This window comes from Apteryx rowi, unplaced genomic scaffold (assembly GCF_003343035.1).
Source record: "Apteryx rowi isolate R43461 unplaced genomic scaffold, aptRow1 scaffold_120, whole genome shotgun sequence".
NCBI classification, from domain to species: Eukaryota; Metazoa; Chordata; class Aves; order Apterygiformes; family Apterygidae; genus Apteryx; species Apteryx rowi.
In genome coordinates this window covers 447,662-473,872 of record NW_020447420.1, presented here as the reverse complement: position 1 = coordinate 473,872, position 26,211 = coordinate 447,662, and the positions used below count along the sequence as shown (strand labels likewise).

At 35.3% G+C, this 26,211-nt stretch overlaps 1 protein-coding gene across 3 annotated transcripts in view; it reads left to right on the top strand.

Annotated features, from left to right (window-relative positions):
• The first annotated feature begins 34 nt into the window (after positions 1-34).
• The window catches only part of DENND1A (DENN domain containing 1A), a 229,151-nt gene continuing 202,974 nt past the window's right edge, over positions 35-26,211 (top strand). For all 3 annotated transcript variants that reach the window (XM_026089971.1, XM_026089963.1, XM_026089953.1), the window contains exons 1-2: positions 35-182; positions 7,274-7,344. In XM_026089971.1, coding sequence (XP_025945756.1) covers positions 166-182; positions 7,274-7,344 — 88 coding nt within the window. In that variant the 5' untranslated portion in view covers positions 35-165. The remainder of the gene's footprint in view (positions 183-7,273; positions 7,345-26,211) is intronic.

Here is a 26,211-nt window from a genome sequence, read left to right as displayed (position 1 = left end):
GCTCCCGGCAGCCTCCGCGCCGCGCCGTGACTCGGCGCGGGCGACGGCGGCGGCGACGGCCGGGATGGAGTGAGGGGGCGAGCGGCGGAGAGAGCGCAGCCCACCGAGCTCCGGCCCCCTCCCCTTTCTCTCTCTGGCCCGGGCCTATGCGGCCCCCCAGAGACCATGGGATCCAGGATCAAGTGAGTGCCCGCCGGAGCTCGCAGGCCCTGAGGAAAGCGGGGGGGCTCTGGAGAGAGGGGGACTTCCCCGCCCTCCTTCCAGCTCGGCGTGAAGGCCGCGCGGGCGAGACCCCGGCCGAGCCTGCAGGCCTCGAGGGAAGGGCGAGTCAGGGGGGCCGAAAGAAGGGGGAAGAGTGGCTTCCACCTCCCCAGGCCAGCTCGCAGGCCGGGGAGGGAGGAGATGGCGGGGCAGAGGCCCCCCGCCATCGAGCCCAGCTCAGCGGGGGACGCGACCTCCCGCCTCCCGCCCTGCTCTGAGGAGGGGAGAAGAGTGTTGTTTCCCGCCTTCGTACCCCAAGTTGGCCTGTTCTCTGCTATCCTTCTCCCTGCCTTCAAGTCTCCATGTGATAGCRTGGAGGGCCGGGCTGTGAGGGCAGTTTTCTAGAGGTGCAGGCCTTAAGGAGGATTGGGGATGCTGGAATGGGAATGTCTTCATTGTYGGCACCATCTGCTTCTGTTCTGGGGATGTGGTAGAGTGGAGAGAGCTTAAAGCCTGGTTGCCTAGGTTAGGGTGTGCTAAAAGAAAGATGGATATTCTAGCTATGATGTCTTGAAAGTGCATTAGCAAGGGAATTTGGGGGAAGGAGACAAGTGGTGGAAGTGATTAATATCTTGAACCTGCTGCTCCTTGCCCTAAGTATTTTTTTTTAATTTTCATAAAATGGGGAGTTGATTTATTGGTAAGCCCTATTGGTATGTTTGGCATTGTCACATTAAAGATCTCAGTTCGTTCATATGCTGTTCCAGACAAACTGTGATAACTGTTTCAGAGACAGGCAGAGGTATAATAAAACTGCCAGTAACAAAAGAGTGCTGACGTGTTTGTACATGAAATATGTGTAGATAGAATGGAGACATCCATTTAGCTTGTATTTTGTTGAACAGTTCCTGTAGGTGCTGTTGAGCAATTGCTTTTCCTTCTTTAATGCACTGTTCTTCAAGATTACCTAGGGTTTTAACTTTTCACCTCTTTTGTTTAGCTTGAAGATGAGGCTGGAACAAACATAGTTTGCAGTGGTGACACATCTTCATGTTCCCAAGACCGTAGACTGGATAGACATAAATGCACTAGTGTCTTATGTGTGTTGATGTGAATGTTGAAATGTGATGTTGAATGTGATGTTGAAAATGTGTGTTGATAATGAGCATTTGTAATGATAATGCTGAGGTGATTGGTTCGTTCCAGAAAGCAACTGTTTGGAAGAATGCGGGGATAATTTTTGTACTTTTGGAGTGTATGTTCCCTGCTCTTGCTACAAAAACTCAAAGTCTGAGAAACTACTAAAACTTTCAGCTTACATTCAAAGTACAGAATAGAACCTGAAGTTGTCAACATTTTGACAGCAGGTTGAAGGTTATGTCTGTAACCTGCAGTTTCAGATCTTGGAGCTGTCACCCTTGTTTAGGTCACTTCAAAATTGTCGAGCAAAATGATTTCTTATGACAACYTTATTTTAAATCTCTTAAAAGACTCAAGGTGATGCTCACTTAAAATGTAGAGTTTCTTTTGGGCGCATCTGAATCCACAATCTGTGTTTACCTTCTTTTGTTTTTTTTATTGACAATATGTTAGTTTAACCTTTAATGGCTTTGCATATACTTTGGTGAATATGAATGAAATCACTCAGATGAGATGCTTCAACTAGAACCCTCATTGATATAGAAGATGTGGCAGTAAAAATATTTTTTTAGAATCCAAGGGCATTAGGAATTTTTCTGTGCAAGGTCTGTTTCAGTGTGAGTGTATCAGCTTTCAAGATTTCTTGTAAAGCCTGTGTCTTTCTCTGTCACCGGGAAAACACAGGTGATAATCCCGTATAAGCATTCCTTGTCATTTCTCTTGGATTTTGTGAGGAAGTGTTTTGTCTGCTGTGTGATTAAGTAACTTTGCCTTGAGGGACAATTGATTAAACTGCCTTTTTCCAGCTCTTATAGAACAACAGCAAACTGGTGCTCTGGTAAAATGAGAAAGTATCAAAACAATCTCAAAACATGTAAAGAGTGAGAGTCTATCTGAGTAACAGAGACTTGCCAGGTCTGCTATTTTGGCCCCGATGTCTAATCACTCAAAGATTTTTGTTAAACATTGTGCAGTATCTTTCACTTTTTGAATTGTTAAGGGCAATGAAAAGTAGTAAGAAGGGAATAAGGGATTTTGTTGCTACAAGTGTTGCAGGTTCTCTTACAAATCTTTTACCAAATCCATGCTTAAAAATGAAGAAATTGGAATGAAATATGTGAGTTAAGTGTTCATAGCATAGCACAGAAAACTTGAATTTTATTTTCTGAAATTACAGATGAATTTATGGTTTGATTCACCTAGGTTAATTTAGGTAGGATTTAAAACTTAACAGTTTTTCTAAGTAATAAAATTAACTGGCATACCTTATAAGTTATACTATATTTCAGATATACAGATAGTCTGCCTGGAATAGGCTCTATTTTATGGTAAATTTTCCTCCCCTCTTCCTTTTTCCATAGAGTGGGAAACAAGCTTGATGAAATGCTACACAGAGAGTAATATTTTAAACTATGTTTATATAAGACTGTAAACTTCTGAAGAAAACATTTCTTTGCTTTCAATCCCTGTTTTGTTAGTTGTGAACCTAAGCTATAAGCGTCTTTCTTGAAATAATCCTGTGTCAGGAGGATGCTACTGGAGATGAGGTAAGAMGGTATTCTTTTCCAACAAGGAAACAACTTGTGTGTTCATTTGTTTTCTAGAACTTCTGTTAAATTGAGTGGAGAATTAAGTGCTTAAGAATTCAGATGGAAAAATGAACATACCACAGATGTGCTTGCAGTATTTTAAGAAAGTAGTTTGAACAGTTCTGCTTAAGGAAACACAAAAGGTGCAAAAACAAAAGCATTGTTTTTACCATGCAGCTTCACATTTGACTGGTAGGCTTATTGTGATAATCAACTAGTTTTCTGTAAAGTACAGTAGGTAACATGGTCTTTGTGGCTAAGAAAAGGCATATCGGAGAAAGCTGTGTTGTACCTGAATAGCACAGAAGTAAAAAGCTTGCACTAAAAATATGTAATTTTTTTTTAAGTAGTACTTGCACTAGGAAAGAATTTATCACATCCAATAAAACTCAGTGGGCTGTAAGATCATGGAAGTGTCTTTCCTAGCATTAGTTGTCAGAGTTGGCTTTGGAGTATTCCAGTGCCTCTGCTAGTTTTCATAGTTTTGCTTAGAAGTGGCAGAGCAACACATATTTCCTGTCATGTTTTTGTTTTGTCTCATTTTTAGGAGTTTGCTAAAGAACAGCCATGAAAAATTAAGAGATTTTACTCAGTTTTCATTCTTCCATGCAGGATTCTTGAAGTCAGCACAGACTCCTAAGGTATTTGCTGACCAAAGAATGATGCTTACTTGTCATCTTTTATTTATCTTGTGTTTGGAAAGATGTCTTCCCAAAGAGTTTTAACATAATGAGTATTAGAATCTGCAGACATTGATGAAATTGATCTGTGAAGTAATCTTTCTTGCTGTCGGCACACGGGCTTTCTAAGCCATGATTTTAATGAAAATGAATAAGTTAACACTTTTGCCTGTCTGTTGTGGGGAATAATTTGGGAACAAAGTACTTGTCACAAACAGATGAGAAAAATTTTCAGGCCCTCTCTGGCCTTTATTTTTACATTTTAAATCTTGCTATTGCAAAATAAAATAATATCTTTTGGCTGTTAAAACTTCAAGATTCTGCCCTTATTAATTAGATTTCCATAGTTAACAGGCATTCATTTCATTATCCTGCTGGGATTCAGCAGTAAAAGAAGTAAATGAAAATGTGAGTATCAAACTGATCCAAAACTGACAAGCATTTTAAATGTCTATAATACATTTTGTTAGGCTGATCTAAAGAACTTTCCAAGGTGATAAGTAGCTTCCTTATGAAGGGGGAGGGATGTGTGAATGAGAAAACTGTTTTCTAATTGGATATACTGAGGCGTGCCTCCTTTAGTGGTATTGCCAGTAAGTGTTGGCCCTAGCAAAAAAAAAAAAACCCCGTAGTCAGATCTCTTGCTTCTTGCTATAGACTGATAATTATGATAGATATTAAACTCCCTGGCACATGATGACTTCCACACACTGTGATATGCTCTGAATGAAACCTGGACATATGGGTCAGTTTTATTTTTGATGGATGAATAGTAATGAGTCATTGAGTAGGAGACTGCTTAGAGAAAATTATCAGTAGCTGAATCAGACTGATGTGAAAGGAATCAAGAAGTTGCCAGCAATCCTGAAAGCTTTTAGTTTATATATAGCTGCAGGCCAAAAAACAGGTAAATTGAGTGTTGGGTTACTTTGCTAAGGTTAAGCTTCATGTCAGAGCATGTTATACAGTATGTATGTGCAAGTCATTCTGTGCCAGAGAGGTAATCTAAGACAGGGATTTAGTGAACCTCTCTGCTATCAGTTCTTGGTAGCCTTCAGTACTGAAGATATTTCTCGTTAGAAAAGAGGAAGGTTGGTGGTTCTTTTTTTTTTTTTTTTTAAATGTGTCAATATTAGTCTGTTGACCAGAATTACATTGTACCATAAAACACTTGCTGTGTTCTATGCCAGAGCTGGTTATATTTCATTGATGACTGAAAAGTTCCCTAATATTAATTTGAAAATGCTTTGAGATTTTTAAGTTAAAGCTTGCTATATACTGAAAAGTAATATTATCTACCCAGGGAATATCATACAATATAAATTAAATATGTGGAAATTAATAAGAGTTGAAAATGAGATTTCTGTAACTGAATTAACTACTATAGACTTCTGCTAATTTTTTTTTTCTACAAGAGTTGAGCAACTAAGTCTTGTTACAAGAGAGCTAATTATCAAACAGTGTCAGGCTCTTCTCTTACGGCTCTCTTTTTTATTTTTTTTGTAGGATGTTTCTTTCTGTTATAACTGCCATTACATTTCCTATGTGTAGAAAAGAAATATATTGCTGACAGAATTCAAATAGTGGCTTTAGATAATGTAAGATGTGTACTTCCATACAAGTAGCTTCAGACAAAAACTTTATTTAATTTTGTTCTGCATAAATCATGTACAGTTTGGTAAAAATAATAATTCTGATTGTAAAAGGTGCATAAATATCTTATTTGTCATACTATTTCAATATACAATTAAATTTCTTGTGGATTGCTTTGAAACTAAAGCTATTTCTACATCAGAGGATTTGAAGAGATTCATACAACTAGTATTTATCACAAAAGTTTTCTCTTTACATACAACTCCTTCCTAAATTTCTTTTTTCAAAACATTTACTGCATTTCCTTCTCAGATTGTCCAGTTATCAAATAAATGAAGTAGCTTTTACAGTGTGTGTCCTACATTTTTTGATCATATCTATATGTTCACTTGATAACTGACCATATGTCTTTCAGCAATTACTTGGAAGCTATTGGAAAAAAATACTTTGTGTGGTTAACTTTGTAATGCCATGGACAATTTCTGTGGGTTGAGTTGAGTTGAGTACAATAGACATATGACATTAGATGTCTGCAGAGTAGTTTAATATAATACTCATAAAAATGGACTGCAAAATATACTTATTATGATACCTGTTTTTTCTATGTTTGCAAACTGTATGAAGTCTTGGAGGTACTTGTTTTTCTAATTCCACTGAAAACTTATAAAATACTCAGAATTCAACAGTGACTTCATTTTCATGCTGAAGTGTTAGCTTGTTGAATGCAGTCTTTAATACTAACTTACTGACTTGGCAAAGCTACTTTAATTTCGCTGTTCACAGAAATGAGGTGGAGGTTTGTCACGGAATATTAAAATACAAAATTTAATGTCTTTTTGTCTGAAAGTTTTGGCATATAGTATGTGCTATTTGCCAGCTGTGTTAAGCAGTGTTTTCACTAAAGAATTTAAACACAGACCCTAACATAATACTAACAAGGTGTTTGTTATTTTATCCTTTAGCTGTAAAAATATTTGAAAATTTATACTTTTAATTAAGGAAATGGTGTGCTAAAAATAAATAGAAGGGTAAGATAAGGCTGCACAGCAGTGTACATTAAAGGAAAAATACATTTCTGGTGTTAAATGGTTATCACCTCATCCTAATTCTGTATCATGATTGTAGGAATGTAGCTAAAATCTCCATATTTGAAGCAGATTGTGTGCAGCAAACCTAAGCAGCACAAGGACAATGATGCAAGTTTATTTTGTATTGCAAAATAATAGTCATGCTTTGATTTTAGACTTCTCATAACTTATCCACGTAATTTTCTAAAAAAAATAAAAAAATAAAAAGAGCTACTAAAGGAAAATCAGTTGGGGACCACTGGCAAATTACATTAAAATTAATTGAATTGGGAACCATATTGTTGCTCCTGAGAGGTCCTCTATAAAACTGTAGAGTGTGACCTATGCTACTGAAACCAATGGTAGCTTTTCTGTTGATTTAAATAGGTGTGGGATTTGGCTTAGAGCCACTTGAGTTACACTAAGTGAGACTTTCTTATGTGTTGAAATTTTTTGTTTCATCGGTTTTGGTGTTAAACTGGGGTGAAAATAGCAGAAATTCTCTGAAGAGTAGATTGAACTTGACATTTATGTTTGGTTTCTGATACTGGGTAAGATGAGTTTTGTTTTTTGTTTTTTCCTTCAGATAGGAACTCTAGCATATACAGTTGGTTTTGGTTTTGTCATTTTCATTTCTTAGCTGAAAGGGAGATAAAAAACTTCACAAGCTCCTGAAATTACACCTCAGTAATTTATTTAATGTTAGATAATTTAAATGAAAACGTAGGAAACTATTATCAGTATACAAACAGCTTTAAATATAGGGCAGTAATTGTGCAGTTTTGTTTCTCGATTTTAACCAGAGAATCTAAGAATAAAATGTCACATATCCAGACTGTACATAACCCTTGTTTTGGTAGCTAAAAAAAATACAATGTCTAATATATGATTCTCTTGGATCAAAAATTTTGGAGTAGTTAAATTTGTTAGATCCAGGAAGTTAACTGTAGAAATATGCCTTGTTACATAACCACCTGTTGCTAAATATTTTTTTTTCTTTCAGACAAAATCCAGAAACTACCTTTGAAGTGTATGCTGAAGTAACCTATTCAGGAACCAGTTGCATTGGAAAAGGTACTATTTTGCACTGGAATTCTACCTATTTCTTGACTAAAATTATTCCTCAGAACTGTGTATTGTGAGACAATGAAATGTATTCAATATTATGCTGCTTTAGTCTTTTAAATTGGGACTAATAATGAGAAAATCCTTCCTCTGTCTGTGTATAGGATTATGGGCAATTTTCTGACTTCTCTGACTTGACTGTTTTGCCTTATTTTGTCTTTTAAAATAGAAATAATACTTACTTCATTAAGTGTTTTATTAAATTGAAAGTGTAAATGTATTTTCAGGTTTGTATTTGCTGTTTCATATAAASCATGGTTAGGTTTAAACCATAAATACTTCAAACTTTTTTCTGTGGAATTTATTTTTATTCCCTCTTTCTTACATATCCACAGAAGTACTCTACATCTTTTCTGAAAACTCTCTTTGATCAAGTGACATTATGTAGAAATAAGGTATGAAAGTAGCTTATGATCTGGTTACAAATTACTTCTACAAAACTCTGTTATCAAGTCGCACTTATACAAATATTTTTCCATAATAGTATTTCGGACAAATATTCCTATGTTTATGTTAGAATAGTCCCACAATTGCTGAAACTAACATGTAAGTATATTTCTGATTTTGGATTATGCTTTTTTCTAAACCTGATGARTTGATCTGAATAGGCAGGAAAAGCAAAGGTTGAAATTCCTAAACCCTAGATTTTAGATCAAGGTATTGTTTTGTGAGGTCTCTAGAATGCTATGAAAAGGAAGGATGTCAAAACTAAGTAATCGTAGTTAGTCACCATTATTGAAATAATATCCCTTTGATCCTTTATGAAACAATCATATGTGTATTTTATATAAGGTATAATGAACCAGTAGATAGGATTTTGAAATCTTATTGATTGGAAAGCTGCTCATATCCTTCTATACCTCTGTTTCTGTTTGTTACCATCAACAAAAGCCAAATAGCTGTAACTCTTCTTTACTGCCAAAGCATCCATAGGAGTTGTAAATGGAATACAGTTTTGGCTTGTCTTACTGCTATATACCATCATGACCATTTGATGTAATTGCAGGAGCCCTTTTAATAACTGGTCTTTGTTTCTTCTCATCTGACCTGGATTCTAGTGCCAGAAAATCTGAACAAATTTGACCATAAACATTACATTGTACAGTACTAGTGTCTGGGTATAATCTTCTCTTTGAAGTTTGTTTGCATCCCCCTAGAGGGATTAATTCCCTGCTGTGGGAAGGTGGGTTAAAAAGCTCTGAAACTACTTTACAGATTTTTAATTGGAGAATTTAGTATACATTTTGTTCTATAAACCAACTGATTCTGTGGGAGTTTTGCTTTAGTTGTGTTTTTAGGTTTGTTGTATGTGTTTGTAGGTGCAAAATCTTCGAAAATGGATGTTTCTAGTGAGTGAAAAAATATAAATTGTTTTAATAACTGTTTTTACARTTCGAATATTCTGAAGTTATTAATTCTGTCTAAATAAGCTTTAAAACTTTTTTCAACCTTTTTCAACCTTTTCTTTTTTATAATTAAGAGATGTCTTTTATTCTCAGAACTCTTGGGTCAGTGTATCCCCAAATATTTTGTCCTTCTGTTCTAAATTAAGTTACTGTTTGGTTCTCCACAGTGTCATAGCTGTATTTTAACAGCTATGCTGTGTATCCAGGGAAAGCATCGTTCTAGAAATACAGTCCTAGAGACCTCCATGTAGTCTTTCCTGCCTTCTTGGCTAGCTGTTCTATGCTGAAAGGCCTAGAATATCAATATGTTTTACTACTGTCAGAGGAATGCACGTTAAATGGCAAGGAACAGTTACTGTTAAGAAAATCAAGACGTATAAAAAGCGTGTAAGGAGCAACTTATCAGGGATGTTTAAATAACTATTTCTTCCCATGTAATGGATTCTGAAATTAGCTAAGACAGTCATCTTCGAAGTTCTGCATCTAGTGTAATAGTGCTATTGATCATTTATAATGATCAATAAATAAAGTTATAAAGTTATATAACTTAACTCTTATATGAATTAGCTAATATGGACTTGAGGAAAATGAATTGCTGCAAAGCTATAAAAATTCTAGTCTGGGAGATTGTCTGGCTTGCGGGATGGTAAAACATGCCTGTGTTTTGTTAGTAATACGAAAATATGTGTAGCAAAGGACGTTTTCCATGTAACTGTTAAATATAAACTGCAATTAAAAACTTATATATTTCATAGCTTGCTTACAAAGAACATCTTGTTGAAATAGGAGATACTGACGCCTGTTATCAAGATTTACTACTGATTGACAATTATACGTTCAAGTAGCTTCATTACTCATGTAATTGTTAACAATTTTGTAGTAAAGGTTTATTTGGTTAATAGTCTTCCAAATGGATGAAAGCAATGTTATACATTGTCTGTTGTATAGAGGGCTCCCTCTTAGCTACCAAGACAGTTGACAGTAGAAGGACAATACCTGTTCTGTGCTCTAAGAAAGGTATTGATAAACTGAAGTTCAACAGAGGTCCACCAAGATGGTCAGGAGCCTGAAGCACTTGCACTATGAGGAGAGGCTGAGGGAGCTGAGCTTGTTGAGCCTGGCAAAGAGAAGGTTTCAGTGGGACCTAACAGCAGCCTTTCAGGCCTACATGTTCTTCAAGATGACAGAGCCAGGCTCTTTAGTGCTTCATGGCAGGAGGAGGAGGGGCAACAGCATAAACTGAAACAAAAGAGGATCCAACTGGGTATCAGGAGAAACTTTTTCACCACGAGGACAGTCAAATATTGGACAAGATTATCCGGAGAAGAAAAGCTGTGCAGTCGCCATCCTTGGATGTTGTCAAGACCTGACTGGATCACAGCCTGAACAACCTGGTCTGACTCATGGCTGACCCTGCTTGGAGCAGGAGGTTGGACTAGAGACCTCCTGAGGTCCCTTCCAACCTGAATTTTCAGATGATCCTAAGATTTTATTTCTAGAAATGTAAGCTCCAGGAACAATCAGAAGATATTTTGTATTCTTATCAAGGGATGAAGAGAGAATTTCATCAGAACCATGGAGGCTGAAAAAGCAAACGTTGTGGTTTGGTGGAGTCATGTCTGGATTGGAATGAAGCAATGAAATGTGGTGTGCTGAGAAAGGAAATGATCGTTAGATCAGCTCAGCTGTGGGCTCTCTGTCTGTTGTTGTTTTTTGAAGAAATAATGATCACCAATTCTCAGTATTGGTGATTTGTGTATTTTTGGCACGTGAAGTGATTGTCATGCTGTGCAATTCCAGCATTCAGTTGTATTTGAAAGCCGTGTTTGTCCTTTTCTTTGTATATTCATAGAACTTATTTGAGGACTTGTAGATTTTTTTTCTTACAGGGTCACGTTCTGTAAATATGATATCTGTGTTTTGAGAACCATGAAGCAAAAAGGTGCAACTGTAGTTAGCAAGTTAGGATGAATGTATGTTATTAAGAATAACCTTCCTTGAGACAGTTAGCAAGCCAGTCTTCTCTATTGACCTTATGTGATTTCCCTGGGAATTCCTCTTTTCTATTTGACTCTAAGTTAGTTTTTCTAAGAACGTCTAACTTCCTAAAATTACATGCAAATATGAAACTGCTTTTATCTTAACTTTCATTCTACTCTTAATTTTTTCCTAATCTGAGCTGTCTGGAATTCAGAAGCTCTTCATTTAATATTTCAATGATGTGTTTGGTGAGGCCAAGTTTTACTTTTTAGTTTCATCAAATAGCACTGTTCTCTTGTTCTTACCATGTTTTAATAAAATGTTGATGCCTTTTCACCAAATGTCTTGGGCAGCAAAACAGAATAGAAAGAATGGGGTCAGCATCTTTACAGTGATCGTACATGGAAGTTATTTAGCGAGGAAAATTGTATTTTGTGTGTTAAGCATATGAACTTTGCATATGATTCTAGTGCTTTTCCCTTGCCCCCCCCCCCACTGTTTTTCAGGAAGGGGAGGGATAAAAGAGGAGAAAATAGTCAGGTTTTATTTTAATAATGACGTATTAATATAGGGAAAAATGTTGACTAATACTTATATTTAAAACTGTTCATACTTTGATTCTTTTTGATAACAGGTAAGTACTAGGTGATGACTGTGACTCAGAGTAGCAGGTGTAATTCCAAGGTTAACGTAGAAGCCAGGCTAAATAGTCTAATATGTGCCTTTGTGCAGTGGTGTGATTGGGATGGAATAACCTGCTAATATACTGTACAGATGGGCACAACAAAGTCAACCTTTCATTCTCCAAGTATGGTAGGCAACGTTGGCTTTCTACTGTGTGAGGTGAATGGAGAGAGTGATGTAAGATAAAACCATTCAGAACAATATTGCCATTGTTAGAACTTCTATAAATTTGATTCCTAATTCAAACTCTGATTGACATGTAAGGCTTTAATATTCTGTAGCCTATGTGGGGTTTGTGTGTCTTTGCCTTTCTGCATTTTAGTGCTGTGTAGTTCTGACAGTAGGAGAATTTCTAACTTTCCTTTTCATTTAGATCTAAGGAGACTGTTGGCCTCTCTAAATCCAGGTTTATTGCTTCTAAAAAAACCACGAAGTTTTTTGGATTATCATGATTATTTTAGTGTTTTCACAGATATGACTTAACCTTGCTTGAGGAATTAAAAAAAAAAAAAATCTTAGATATAGGGGAATAGCAATACAGCTTATTGCCCAGCAGAAAGTAGTAAGATATTTTAGACATAATTTAATTACATAAGTTTTGCCTTTTGTCTGTGATATCTAAGTAATTAAATATGATTTGTGAGAAATGAGTAATGTATAGTTTAGTTGAAACTCAAAATGCTATATTTATTATAACATTTGTGAACTCTATGTGCCAGGTTTACGATCTACCGTTAATTTTGTCAGGAAACTGCTTTCTTTAGGTTATATTTATAGTTTATGTAAGTCACTGTAGTTTAAGGAGAATGTTTAAAATCAAAGTCAAAGTTTGTTTTCAGTGCTTTTTCATACTCAATGATATCAGACTCTTTGCAGCAGAGGATGTCTGTACTATTTTTTTCATCACTGATATAGCTGGTTCTTCAAAAATACAAAAATCTAAGAGGTACCCACTTAAACTTTATCTGAAAATGGTAATTTCTTTGGTGTTAGGGAAAATCATGTTGCAGAAGTGAGAATRAAGTGTGGCATTCCTAAGCAAGTGATGTCAGATATTCTAAACTAAAGCTACTGATTTTGGTTTAAACTTCTTTTAGTAAGTTTTGATGATGCAGCCTGTGTCTTCAGTGCATGATCTTCTCTTGTTTACTGGAATTATTATATGCAGGAGATAGTGTGAGAGCAAAATAGATGCTTTGTATGAAATACTGTTGGATCCATCACATTGGATTTCTTTTCCCTTTTTTAAACTCCATATAAGGGAAGGGGGTAATGCAGTCTTATGAGACTATGAAGCTCTTGCCTCTAATGGAGGGTTTACATTTTTGTCATGGCATCTCATAATAGTAATAATTCACAGAAAGTAAGGTAGAGAATTTATTTGGATGCAGGAAAAGATTAGATCAAATTCAGCAAAATATATAAGTAGGCTAAGAACTTATGCTGTTTCTATTACAAATTATAACTGCTTTAGTCAGCTTAGGCTCCTTTGAAAACTCAGTAGTATTCTATACTCTTGACATTTTGTGTGCCTGCAACTAGACTAAAATGCATTGAAACTACATTTTCTGTTTTTTTTGAACATCAGTTGAAAGATATTTCATGTGTTTTGCACCAAAACTCTTTTGAGAGTTAAAAATAATTGAATTGCAGTCTTAATTTGAATATGTATATAAGGAAAGCAAAATCACATTAACTACTTGGGAAACCTTTTTTTAATTTTCAAAGCACTTCATTATCTTACAACTGCAGCAGATCATTTGTCAGAAATAGCATGTGACACATTCAAGGATCTTGCTGGACCTGAGCCTAAGATCCTCTCTTGTTAGAGGGTGAAGTAAGGAAAATTTAAGTGTAACTCTCATACTATTAGTGTAGAAAAAGAGAATTTGTTAGTCTAAGGTAACTGATCAAAATAGTCTCTAAAGTATGAACATTTGAAAGTAAATGCTCACAAAAGTAAGATTCCCACCACCACCACCCCTGTCTGGGAGGACATAGCATGCTTTTGTGTGGGGTTTTTGTGTTCTTGCCAAAGCAGACATTATAAAAGTATGTCAAATCTGTAGCTTTACCATCTAGTGTGCCAAAAGACCTTTCTCTCCAAGGACCTCATCTTTCATCTTTTTGTGAAGGTAGCATAAATTCTTGCTGTGTGTTCAAGGAAAAAGCTAAAATGATTTAGTACAACTAAAGCATTTCTTTCATTTTTTTTTTTTTAAACCATGGTAAGTTAGAAGCCTAAATGCGACAGCATGGACAAAGTGATAAGTGTGTTAGAGTTTAACAAATGTTCACTGGATTAGTAAAGGAAATGTGATTTATACTACTTCTTTTATGACAGAATTTAAAAGGTCTTGCTGTAAGACTCGCCATGTGCTTCTTTCTTTTCTTGAAAACATACCACTAAGTTGAAAAGGGAGATGAATCTTGGAAGGAAACTATTAACTCTGAGGGAGTTTATCATTGTTTGAAAGAAAGGATGGTATTTGCATTTGAATTGGCTCTGAGTGTAGCATGTACCACTAATCTTGTTCCTACTAGAAGCTGGTGAGTAGTTTAAGTACTTCCTTCTTTACTTTTCATGTTCTAGTCTTGTGTTGTAATATCGCTCCCCCCCCCTCCCCCCCAGTAGATCACAAATGTTATAACTTAAACTCGTCGAAGTCCTTGACTCTACTGGAAAGTGTCATGATGTACTCGGGCCCTAAAAGTACTTTACAGTTGCCACTGTGTTTCCATGATAGGACTTTCTCAGGTAGAGAGAACTAGTAGGTTTCTGTCTCTGCGAAACGAGCTTACTGCCACCTCTTAGAATAATCTTTTTATCATCTAATATAATTTTACATAATAGAGCAGTACCTGCCAAAATAGATGAAGTATTTTCTTGAACATAAACAAAGTTACCTGTGTAGGATTAAGTTAAGAGTTGGTAATTCAAAAGGTCGTAAGATGTATCTGTGCATCTCTCAGAGTAACCTTTAACTTTTAAGGTGAAACCATTTTGTCAGTTCAAGCCTGCCTGCTAAGTATTGAGAAATGCATAACATACTAAATATTTAGCAATAATAACAAAAGAAGTGCAAAATTTGTTTTTTTCCATTAAATAAGGGCTTTCTGTAGCACATGTGCCATTATTCCAGCTGTTCCAAGTTTTTCTATCCTATCTTCCTGATACCATGTTGGTACACCTAACTTCCTAAAACAGAATTGGAAAAATAACCATCTCTAATTAGACAGCTAGTATTTGGGAATGCTAATTCTCCTAAATTACTTCTTTGTTTTTCTGTTTCTGTTTGATCACTTTTCTTTTAAGTACAAAGAAAGTTGTAGATTTTGGCAAAGAATTTACCAGGACTGAAAGGTCTAGGTCAAGTAAGTAACATTTGTGTGGACTATTTTGTTCAAGGACAATTTGGGTTTTATAGTATAAATGAAATACATAACTCGATTTGAGGAGAAACTCATTTTATGAAAAGATACTGGAATCAGAACTAATTCAAGGCATCATAAATCCTCTTTCACAGTCATTTCTTATGTATATTCTTAGCTAATGATAATAGATTTAATAAAAAGCAAAAATCTTAATGTTCAGTACAGCTGTGAAAGTTCTTGATTCCATCTTCCGTAGGTTAATTTTTTGGAAGGGATCTGTTGTTTGTCCTTTTTGCTTCATGCTTTTACTACCTCTGTCTAGAATCTTTCTATTTCACAAGTATTTATTAGTCTGTGCTATGTGGCTGCTGCTGACACTGTTTAACTAGAGAGAAATATTCAGCATAGAAAGTCTCACTCACAAGACTTTAAACTCTTTTGTTGATTTATATTTTTTTAAAGGAGCTTGACATCTTCATCAAGTTCACAGTGGGCCTGCTTTGTTTGCTTTCTCTTGAATGCTTGATAAGATTTTTCTTCTATTGTTTTGTGCAGCAAGGACAGAACTTGCCATGGCTGAGGTGGTTTTTTTGTAAATCCACAATATGGTCATTGTCTGCTGCTCAATAATTGTGGCTGCTTTTTGTACAACCAGAACTAAGGCTTTGGCTGTGAACAGATTCCTTCTTAGCGTGAAAAGAGACTAATCCATGTAAATACAGCCCCAAAATAAAGCTTTACAGAAAAAGGGAAAGGCTGCTAAGCAGGAGGGCAGAGGTCAGCAATTTAACCTTTAACCTAACAAATAAGAAGCATGAAAGTTCCCGAATTGGTTTACAAAGGCAAGCTCCTGTGATCTGTCAGTTTTTCTTTTCATGATAGAGTTGGGTGAGAAAACTGACTGACAGCTAGTGCCTTTTTAACTGCACGTTGAAATTAACTGCTAAACTGAAACTATTTTTAGAGAGGTTTTTTTTTTTAGTGGTTTGAACAAATTATTTTCATTCACTAGCTGTATTTTATAGATTTCCTTGAATTTATAGGGGAGTTTGAGTGGTTCTTCTTTTTAAAGAGTTCTTGAGAGACTCAATTTGGACACTACATGCTACTAAAGCATTTGATATTTCAGCATTTGAAGCATTTAAGAATTTGATGAAGCACTTGTTGCAATTAACTCTCTGTTACTCCATTAATGTGCTGCTTTAAGAGTAGGGCTGTTATTCCAATAACTGCAAACAGATTGTGCTTTGAATAGAGTCAAAGAGTTGTTGTTAAAGCGAGGGGGGGGATGACTTAATTTAAAGGAGTAATTTTAAGTATAGTTCATGCTCGGTTACAAAAATTTCCAATGGTGGTTTGTTTTTCCTTATTTAATCACAACAGGTAATCTTGTTAATGAGTGTTAATTTTTGCTTAAAGCTTAATGCATCTGAAATCAGCTGTTACATCTCAATACAGACATTTCTGTAATGTGTAAAGAACTTTAATTAGAGAGTCATTCAGATGAAAAAGAAACAATGAAGTAATGACTTTAAAGTAGACTCCCTGTAGATTAAGAATAGCGATTTGGGATTCTTTTTTCCTAATGTTGTAATCAGTGTCCCAGCAATGACTAACATTTGGTTCATCCACAGTTGTACCGATGCTTCCTGCAAGCCTCTTCAGTGGAAATTCTGTCCATCTTTAGGCATGTAAATCAGTAATTCTACAGAGAGCATTAGTTTAACAAGCAAACAAGGCAATTTTGGTAAAGTACAAAGATGAACCAGATCTATTTTTATTGCTGGTCTTTTTTGTTCAAGGTAGTTCTTTGCAAGTGGAGAATGTAAACTCTAATTCAAAAAGAGGTGTATTAGAGTACCCTAGACAGTATTGGTCTGCTCTTCTTTGGTGTGATGTCTTTTTGTCATGAACAAAAAGAGATGTTGTCATTTTGAGGGGGAGGATTGGAATAGAGTTAGAAAGCAAGATAATTTGAGGTTAAATACTTCCTTCTTTTTTTTTGAGGTAAGCATAAAGTGAATTCAAAACTTCTGTTTTAGTTCAGCAGTGGTTGTAATAAAACTTTTATGCTACCAGAGACAGGACTGAACCTGCAGTATCCCATATGAAAAGCAGTAACGTGCTCAGTCACAGTCCAGGGTCAGTGTGTGGTACTGTTCCTTGTAGCGGTGTTCATGAGTAACAGTGGTGAAGATGGTTTAATCACCAAGAGCTGTATTATATTCTGTGTCAATATCCTGACATACTCCTTTTCCATGAACGTGGTATATCACCCATTGGATTCCATTAGTGGAGAGGGGAGAAAAAAATGCTGAAGGAATGCTGCTGAATCCTGACTGATGAATAAAGAATTTTTTGGCCCTGATTTAGCTACCAACTTTTGGTAAATCTGCTTATCAAAAGTCTAAATGCTTACAGATATGTCAGCTCTTGGGAAGGTGATTGATCACGATGCATACTGTAGATAGTCAAATAATTTAAGACCCTGTAGAAGTATCCTGTAGAACTCCACAACCTGGGGGGAAAGTACCACTGTTACAGTATGAGGAGCACAAGTGAAGGGACTAAAGGCAAAGAAATCTTCATTGTGCCAAAAATGTTTGGTCTGTCCCTGCCTTCATCAACTATTTCAATACATATGCCTAGGAAGGAATGAAAAAAAATGAACTTGCAGTGAGTACTTTAAAGCAGTATCTTGGATTTTGTAGCCAAAATAATTTATACACTTTGAATTTATGCTTCGATGTTTCATGGTGCTGAAGGGAATCGCACTTTCAACTCCCATTACATTCTGCTGGGATTAACTGAATCCTATCTTTAGTCCCTTTGAAGAGCCACTTATGTTGAAACTACATAGTTATGAAAATAAACAGCAGTAAGGTTACCTTTTTGAATTGATTTTTATGTCTTAAGTAAATAATTACTCTTCAGTTGTATCTAGTTGATCTGTAAGGTACTTTTGAGATCTTCCATTCCAAAGTTCTGAACCAAAAGATTGCTGTGTGGGAAAAACACCTATCAAAAATAATTAATGCAGAATCAAAATTAAGTGATAAAATGTGAAGACAAAAGAATAGCTGACTGAAGTACTATAGAGTAGGAGAAGACACTGTGGGAGCAAGATGCAGACKGGGGGGCAAGATAGTTGCCTTTGTTAGTAGTCTGGTATTATTCAGGTTGTGTGTGAAACTACACCCTAAAGTTGAAATTACACCAGTATAAAGCTAATAAATGGTACTTTTTAATCATAAAGAACAGTTTGAGTAAAATATTTTTGGTTTCTTATAGGTTTTTTTCCCCCTTTTTTAGAACATGAGAACACTTTTATTTAAATGCACTGAATGGCTATCAAACTCTCAAAAATCTTCAGAATAGTGAAATTTAGTTCTCTGGAAATGGTGAATGGTGAAATATATTCTTTGCTAAAGAATATGTATCATTGAGATACTTCTAATTAGAAGTGATATTGTAAAGTTTTATTTTTAAGATAGAAAGTATTTCTTTCRTAGTTTATAGGTAGGACATCAGCTCCACATCCTGTCCTGTGAGTAACATACTGCATGTATATTGTTATGTTACAGTACATTGGAAAATATCTTCTAGTGTTTTTTTTTTCCTAGGTTTTTTTTTTACTTTTTAATAACAAGCATTACAAAGAATGCATGATCGCTTTTCCATGGATGAGTCAATTTTGCCACTTATCAGTTGAAGCTTCCCCCCCCCCCCCTTTTTTTTCCCCTCCCTTTTAAGGGCAGAAAATCATTTTCTGGAAAAAACTTGCCCTGGAAATACTCCCTAATGAACATGGGAGCTTGAGCCACAGATCTGGTTTTATTGATACAGCCTTTCATTAAATTAAAGTTTAATAATTTCTTGCCTCTCTGAAGCAGGTGAAAGCAGGTGAGAGCATCTTCTAAATACGCTGGTTTGTATTAATTCGCAATGTTGTCTTCCCAAGCCTGCAGGATGGGCGTTTTTTTTTTCTTTTTCTTCTGCTGATGTTAGTTATTAGCAGAAGTGATGTGAAGTGCCGTTCTTGACTTTTGGTAGGATTTAAGATTTTGTGAGCAAAAGAAATTTTCAAAAATCATGCAACTCCCTTGTTCTTTGGAAGTATATGAGCAACTACTGAAGGGCAGTATTGGAGGGTTTTGTTTTGTTTTGGTTTTTTACTTCAGATATGAGGAAATGTTGAAAGAAAATAGCCTGTGAGGAAGTAAGCAAGAGATTCTAATTTACTCCTGCTTTGGTGGTTAAGAAATGAGAATCGGGGTTCTATCATTTAATTTCAGTAAAATGGTGAAAAGGTGGTAAATATGGAAACTTTTTTTCATTTGTTTCTTTATTTTCTGATGGTTTTCTTAGGAGGTTGCTACAAGATTGACATTTAGCACTCTCAGAATAATGTGGATTAAAAAATGTAAACATCATTCTGATGTTTACATATCCTGAAAATAATTTCAGCATCTTGCCGTGAACCTGCATTAAAGGAGGATGGATAAAGGTTGGAGGAAGACTGGATTTTGTAACTGATTGTTGTCTTTGCACAATCCTAGACAAACTCTCCCAATCTCTTTTTTCTTTTTTTAACTTCCATCAAACTAATAAATAGGTCATTTTGCTAGTAGCTCTCAAGTAACAAAGTGTGTGTATTATGTGTATGGTTTCCTTATTGCTTAATTTGATTGAATGTATTTTATAAATGAGAATGGCAACTGTAAATAGCTGCATTTTTTTGACTAAAGATTAAGACAGCTTTTCTTAAAGTACACATACTTAGCAGAGCCGTGGTTTTATTGACCATACCAGCTAAACACTTACAACGCTGTTGAATTTCTAAATGCCTTTGTGTAGTCAATATGTTTCTGTAATAGGCTATATATCTTTCACATTCTGTTTGCTTTGCTTTGCATTAAGTATGAGATTGTCTTCTAAAGTTGTTCTTTACTTGTACCTAAAGTAATATCAGATTTTGTTTTGTTCAGTCCACGTGTCTATTGATAATTCACTCACACTGTTTAATTCGAAAGAGCCTATCAAAAGTGTGAAAATGGATTGAAATAGAGCAAATAAACTTCTATTAAACCATCCACAAACGCATTACAATTCATATGAGAATGAGAGACTAATATATTGACCACATCTCATCTCATTGTATCTAAAGATGGTAACTGCAGAGGGGAAAATGTTATGGGTATCTGTTTATTTTGCTTCACCATGATTAATATCCTTCTGTGTTAAAGATAGTGTTATGTGTTTGTTCTGTGTATCTGTTGCTTTTACTTAAAGGCTTAAGTTTCTTATTGGTGTTTGTGATAGTTTGTCATCTTTTTTCATACACAATAGTGTTAAAAATTGTTTTGATTATGGCTTAAGAAAAAATGCTCATGAATTATTTACTCAAAGTACATACTACTTTAGTATGCCATAGATTCTGTTGCTACTGTAAATTTAAGATACTAGGAAAGAAAATGCTTTGTTCTGAAACTGATATGCTAAATAGCTCTTAAAGGTATTTTCTGCTGGAAAGAATTAGCATTTTAAAGTGGAAGTATATAGCTTTTTGTGTACCTTGGCAGTATTCATGAAACAAAATAGATATGGTYAATAAATAGAATGATTTACCTTGTTTAATATTTTTATTCTTTAATAAACTGTAGAGGTAAAAAGTAGCAAAATCTCATTATTTGCCATCTCTTAGATGGAGATTGCAAAATGCACTGTTAGATGCAAGTATAAATATGAATTGTGGTATCCAGCAGTACGGTAATTCTGGTGCTTTTTATTTTGATGTACTTCTCGATTGCTTTGCTTTACACTGGACACCAGATTAGGTCATTCACCAGATCATCTTGGAGCAGTTCTGTACCTAGACTAAATCCTTGGACTACAGTGGATATCACACAGACAGTTAAAATTGAGTATTGACATGTTTTAAAAATAGTCATGCATCTCAATTTGTTTATCTCAAAGTTTTAAAAACCCAGTGACCTCATTGCAGCTTGACTGTAATTACCATGTTTAAACTTCTATGCATTTTTTTAGTTTAAACAGCCTTTGTGGTCTTTTTTTTTTGAAAGCAAAAGAAAATTAATGAGAAGAGACAAAGAGACATCAAAGAGGTTTTCCCTCTGATTGCAGTGTTAGAAGTTTTGCCTGAAAATAGGTTACATTTCTTCTGTTTTCAGCTGAATCCTCATTAACTTTACATTTTAATGATGTCCAGAGCAAATTATACCATTATGGTAGATGCCTTAAAGAGAAGCTTAAAGGACACCTTTTTAATGTTTGTTTCTTTATTTGTGACAGTATTTGTACCAATAGTATAAACAGTGTTACAGTGCTAAAAATAACTCCCATAATTTATCAGAAATATTTTCTATTTTTGGCATTTATATAGTATTTTTGTTTAATACATAACACAAATGCAGCATGTTAGGGGAATATCTTCATGTTTGTAGAAGAATGGAATCATGTCCCTTGAAAAAGTGTACAAGTTACTTTTGCATCTTATAATCAGTTTATTTTATAATGATAAAATAGAAGGGAGACAGGTGATGTAACAAAGCCTCTGGATTGTTATGTTTTTTTGAACCTTCCATTGAGAAGGTGATTGAAATGCTAATAGAGTGATGATTTATATTTTTACAACAGTGAGATACAATGTTTTAAGGAGGAACTCTGAATTTTCAAATTACTCAGTTTAGGAGAACAGTATTGGCTGAAGTTATGTGTTCTAATGTAATTCTTTTACTAAAAATTAAGAGTGCATAATTAACTTCTCAGATGAAGAATCCTGTTATCAAATGCTGCAACAAGAACCTGTATTTAGTACACCTTATTTAAAAAAGGTTAACTGAAATTGGCAGTGGCTGAATGGAAGTTGAACAGATGAGAATCCTTTGGTAGTTCAAAACAAAAACAACTCTTTGAAAAAAACAAACAAACCCTCCAACTCAACCCCGTCCCAAAAAACCACATAGCAATTCTGTTCTTCTGTATTAACTTCTTTTCTGCTGCCCTTCTTCCCCCTCCCACCATTGCCCCATCTAGAAGAATGTGTTGTTTCTGTCTGTAGCTTCATGAAAAGTTACAAAGACCAAAAAGTTTTGTGAAAGATTAGGTCTTCTGTTTCCATGTTCGAACACCTCGTGTCTGCATATTAATGAACAGAACCTTTGGTTTTCTTGGGCTGCACTGTAATCCACATCTGTAAACTAAATATTGTGGGAGTAGGGGAAGATGGTGGGAGGAGAGAGAAATAAGAATGCCCCAAATTTCAGCTGTAAGGGTCAAAATCCAATTGACATGATGAAATACTATCATATAAGATCTTATTGGCTAGTACTTCATTACTACATCGCCATAACAGAAATGAATTTCTCATTAATCTCTGATTATTCCTATAGGTATCACTGTGTTTGGCATATGATTTTACTAAGCTAATGGCCTGCATCTATATGTTCAGTGTTTCATGTCAGTATTTCTAAAAACTTCTTTCCAGTGGGAGCAATTGGCTAATGTTTTGTACTTGTTTTTAATAAATTCAACCTCTTCATATATTCCAGACTTGTAATTCCTGAATGTTCCTGAAAAACACTGTGGTGTTACCAAATGTTTGGTGTTGCTATTCCTCTGCAGGTATAGCAAAGTTGTCTTCTGTAGCTGTGAGTGAAATTACCTTTGCATACCAGCAATATGGTTAGCTCACATAAAATTTTCCTGAGACCTCAAATTTGTAGTCACAAATATTCAAATAATCCTTTTGGTCCTGAGAATTTCACCTTATGGGTACTCCAAGTTTTATGATCTATTCTTCCACTGAAATTTGTATCGGTACTTCAAAAGTTTTAGCATCTTACTGTATGAACATATACCTAGTAATGTAAGTGATGTTTCCCTTTTATTTTGAACTTGAAGAAATCAGTTTTGCTAAATAGTGCCTGGTTGACTTCTTCATTCTTAATTTAGAGTGCTGTGTCTTGATGGAAATACTAAATATTTCCATTGTCAATAAGTAGATGAATTATGCAAGAATCATTAGACACCAAAAGTAAAATTGAACTTAATTTTTCCAATTCAGTATGACTCGTATGTTTTCCTTTGATGTTAACAGTTCTTCTGTAGAAATTGTTCAGAAATCTAAATTGTCATAATTGTCTAGGAGTTATGGGATACCCAAACTTTGCCTCCAGCTTGATGTGTCTTAGGTGACCTCTTGTTAGAAAACGAGTTTAGTTCTTTCAGATTTTCAGCTCCCTATAAGTTAGATGCTCTAAAGGAGCTTTGAGAGATGGTGGCTTCGGGTTTCCAGTTTGAGACCTTTTAATTTATCTTTAGCTTGATGCCTTCCAATGCAACTTTATTTTGAAGATTGTATCATTAAAAAAGGAAAAGTTGAGTGCAATTTCCTGCCTCTCATTCTGACCTTTATTTTGTAATTATCAGAGGATTTGCAGTAACTTAAAATTTAGTTGAGATACATAATAAAAAATATTGATTAATAAACTCTAGCTACCCAAAAGATGTGTATGTTTTTCTTTTTTTCATGGCATGCTGGATTTTGCGTAGAATCAGATTAGCACTAAAAACCTGAAATGTTCTTCCTGGAAACTTATTTTGCAAGTATTTTTAGTGTGGCTCTTTCCAACCAATTATGTGCTAATCATAGTGCAAGGTTGAAGAATTCTTATCATTCATACACCTATCCTCCCTTTTCGTATGTGTTTCCTTAGTCAGGTTTTTTGTCTTATTTTTCTTGCTTTGTTGTGGTCAATTCAGTCAGTTTAATAGCAAAGACATAGGTGCCTTTTTTTTTTTTTTTTGGATAAAGAGTTATGTTAGTTATGTTATGTATAACAGAGACGAGAGCTATTTATGTCCTAAGCTATTGATTTTTAATTAATGTTGCCTGGGCTCATACATGTTGGCAGAATTGTTAACAGCTTGTGGCATTTTTCAATTCACATCTTCTTTTTGGTATTTTGACAGTCATTCATATCTCATGTAAAAGTACCTCAGTCAGGTTAAATGTGTTAAAACACCGAGCGAAAAAGGAGAGAATGGAACATAGGGCTGCCTGGAAACCTTGATCCATTGCCAAAGTATTTAAACAATTTAGTGTTTTGGTTTTCTAGCTCCAAGCTGCTTCTCAAATCCCTTGCTAATTAATCCAGTTAATTCTTTGTAGACTAACTGTATGCAGGGCTTTTTCTTGTGCTTCTATCACCAAGAACCCTGTTTTGTGTTTGAAGCAAACCTAAGCTCTGTTGTAAAGGTTGTAGTAATAAAGTGTTAGCAGATGTAAATACAGTGTTTTGAGTCTTTTTAAAAGGAGTTGTGTTTGTGTGTGTAACTTCTAATTTATTCTTTCATGTTTAAAAATTAAATATATATGCTCATATAAAAAGACGGAAAGAATTTTGTCGCTGATTTGATCATTTAAGATAAGGGAGTAGAGCCACTATGGAATGTTTATGGCATAAAATATTAGTGTTGTGATGTTACAGTTAGTGTTATATATGTTTACTTTTCAACAAATGAAATATAGTAAATGCTGTTCTTTTCTGTAATCCAAAATGGATGATTAGATATAGGGCAGACAATAAGGTTTAAGAGGAAGGAGAGTTTTCAGAAATGACCTGTTGATACTTTGAATTCTCTTGATTAGAGTGCAGAGGTGGTATGAATTCAGACCTGGAAAAAGGAGCTAGGGAGCAGAGAAGTTGGAAGCCCAGTTAGATATGATATGATATAATGAGAAAGCAAGTATACATTCCTCTTCTTAAGGTGTGCTTATCTGTGACTAAAGCAGCTATATCTATACAGACATACTGTATGGCTCTTGAGCGTACTTCTAATTTTCAGATTTATTAGAAACTATTCTCCCACACCATCTTGATTATTGGTGCTAAGCATACTATTTTGTCCAATAATGTAGGTCTCCCTCTAGCCCTCAGTGATGTTTCTTCCAGGTACTATGGCAAAAATATCTCTGTGCATGTTCTACTCCATCAGCTTTCCCAGTTATTTTAAGCAGTTTCTTTTGAGGACTTTGTCTAGTTTCTATATCTTTCTTTCCTATTCTGTGCAAGTCTGTTTGTTTGTTTAACTGTTTTCTTGCAAATCAGTGATGGTGTGTAGGTATTGGAGAATATGCTTGTGCTGCCAGCTGGCCCTAACAAGTTAAGGTCCTGGTTTCCTTAGTCATCCTCAAGAGATTTGCAAGTCAGCACAACGCGAATTGATGAAGAGGTGCTCTTCAGCATGTTGAGGGTTGACCTCTGAAGAAAACATTTTGGAAGTGGGTTAAAGTTGCATTTCTAGATTCCTTTTTAGCTGGTAGTGAAGGAGAAATTGGCTTATAGCAAATCTCATGCTAAGGGTGGATAGAAGGAAAAGAACTGGCAGAATTCTTGAAAAAGTCTGTAAGTGTAGTTGTGAGTTTTTTATGTAAGAAAGCTGGGGAAGAAAAGGAGAAGGGAAAGTTATGAAGTGGCTAGTTTTACATACACCTGATTTCCAGGGCTATTAATTAATATAACATGATTATGAAACATTCCTTTTCAGAGCTATACTAGTCCACTACCTGGGAAGTATCTTGATGCTAGTTATGTGTAATCATACAGCTTGAAGTGTGCCAAAAATTTTTCAAAAATACACATTCCCAGTGCATTTCCATTTTGCAGTTAAAAATTCTTTTGATAGCTGTACCTTTCCTACAGAAAAAAAATAAACATACAGGCTAAGATTCTTGTGTTTTTTAAAATTTTTAGTGAGATGATAGGTTTCCTGTCTGGTTGTGTTCAGTAACATAAAGCTCTTTCCTATATAAAACAAACAAGTCTTCAAGCTGATAGTACTGCTTTAAATATGTGTTAAGCTTCTTTTCTTAGAGGCCTCCTTTTTTATACAGTATCACACATGTCATAAAGTGAGCTTTGTTAATAGTAGCTGAAAGCATTGCAGATACAAAATAGGTCAGTAATGCAAATGTAAACATACCCACAGTTCTCTTGTAGTGCTTGATGCTGTCCAGTTAATGAACTTTACCCCAAAAGAGATAAGTCATTCTAAGTAGCTGAGCACTCAGTTATTTTATTTTTCTTTCATCTTGCTGTCATTAGCTAGATGAGGTATATTTTTCCAATTCAGGATGTTCTCCCTCCCCTTCCTACCCCGTGCCCCCTCAAGAAGCTCAACTTCTGTGATCATATCTGAATATACAGGAGTTTTTTGCAGGAGAGTATATTGAATATTTTTTATGTTTTTAGAGACTTTCCAGTCTGTCTATTGCTTCAGCTTGTAGGCTTTCAGAAGACTTCAGCATTGCTGCAGCCTTAATTGAGGCTCACTGTGACCAGTCTTT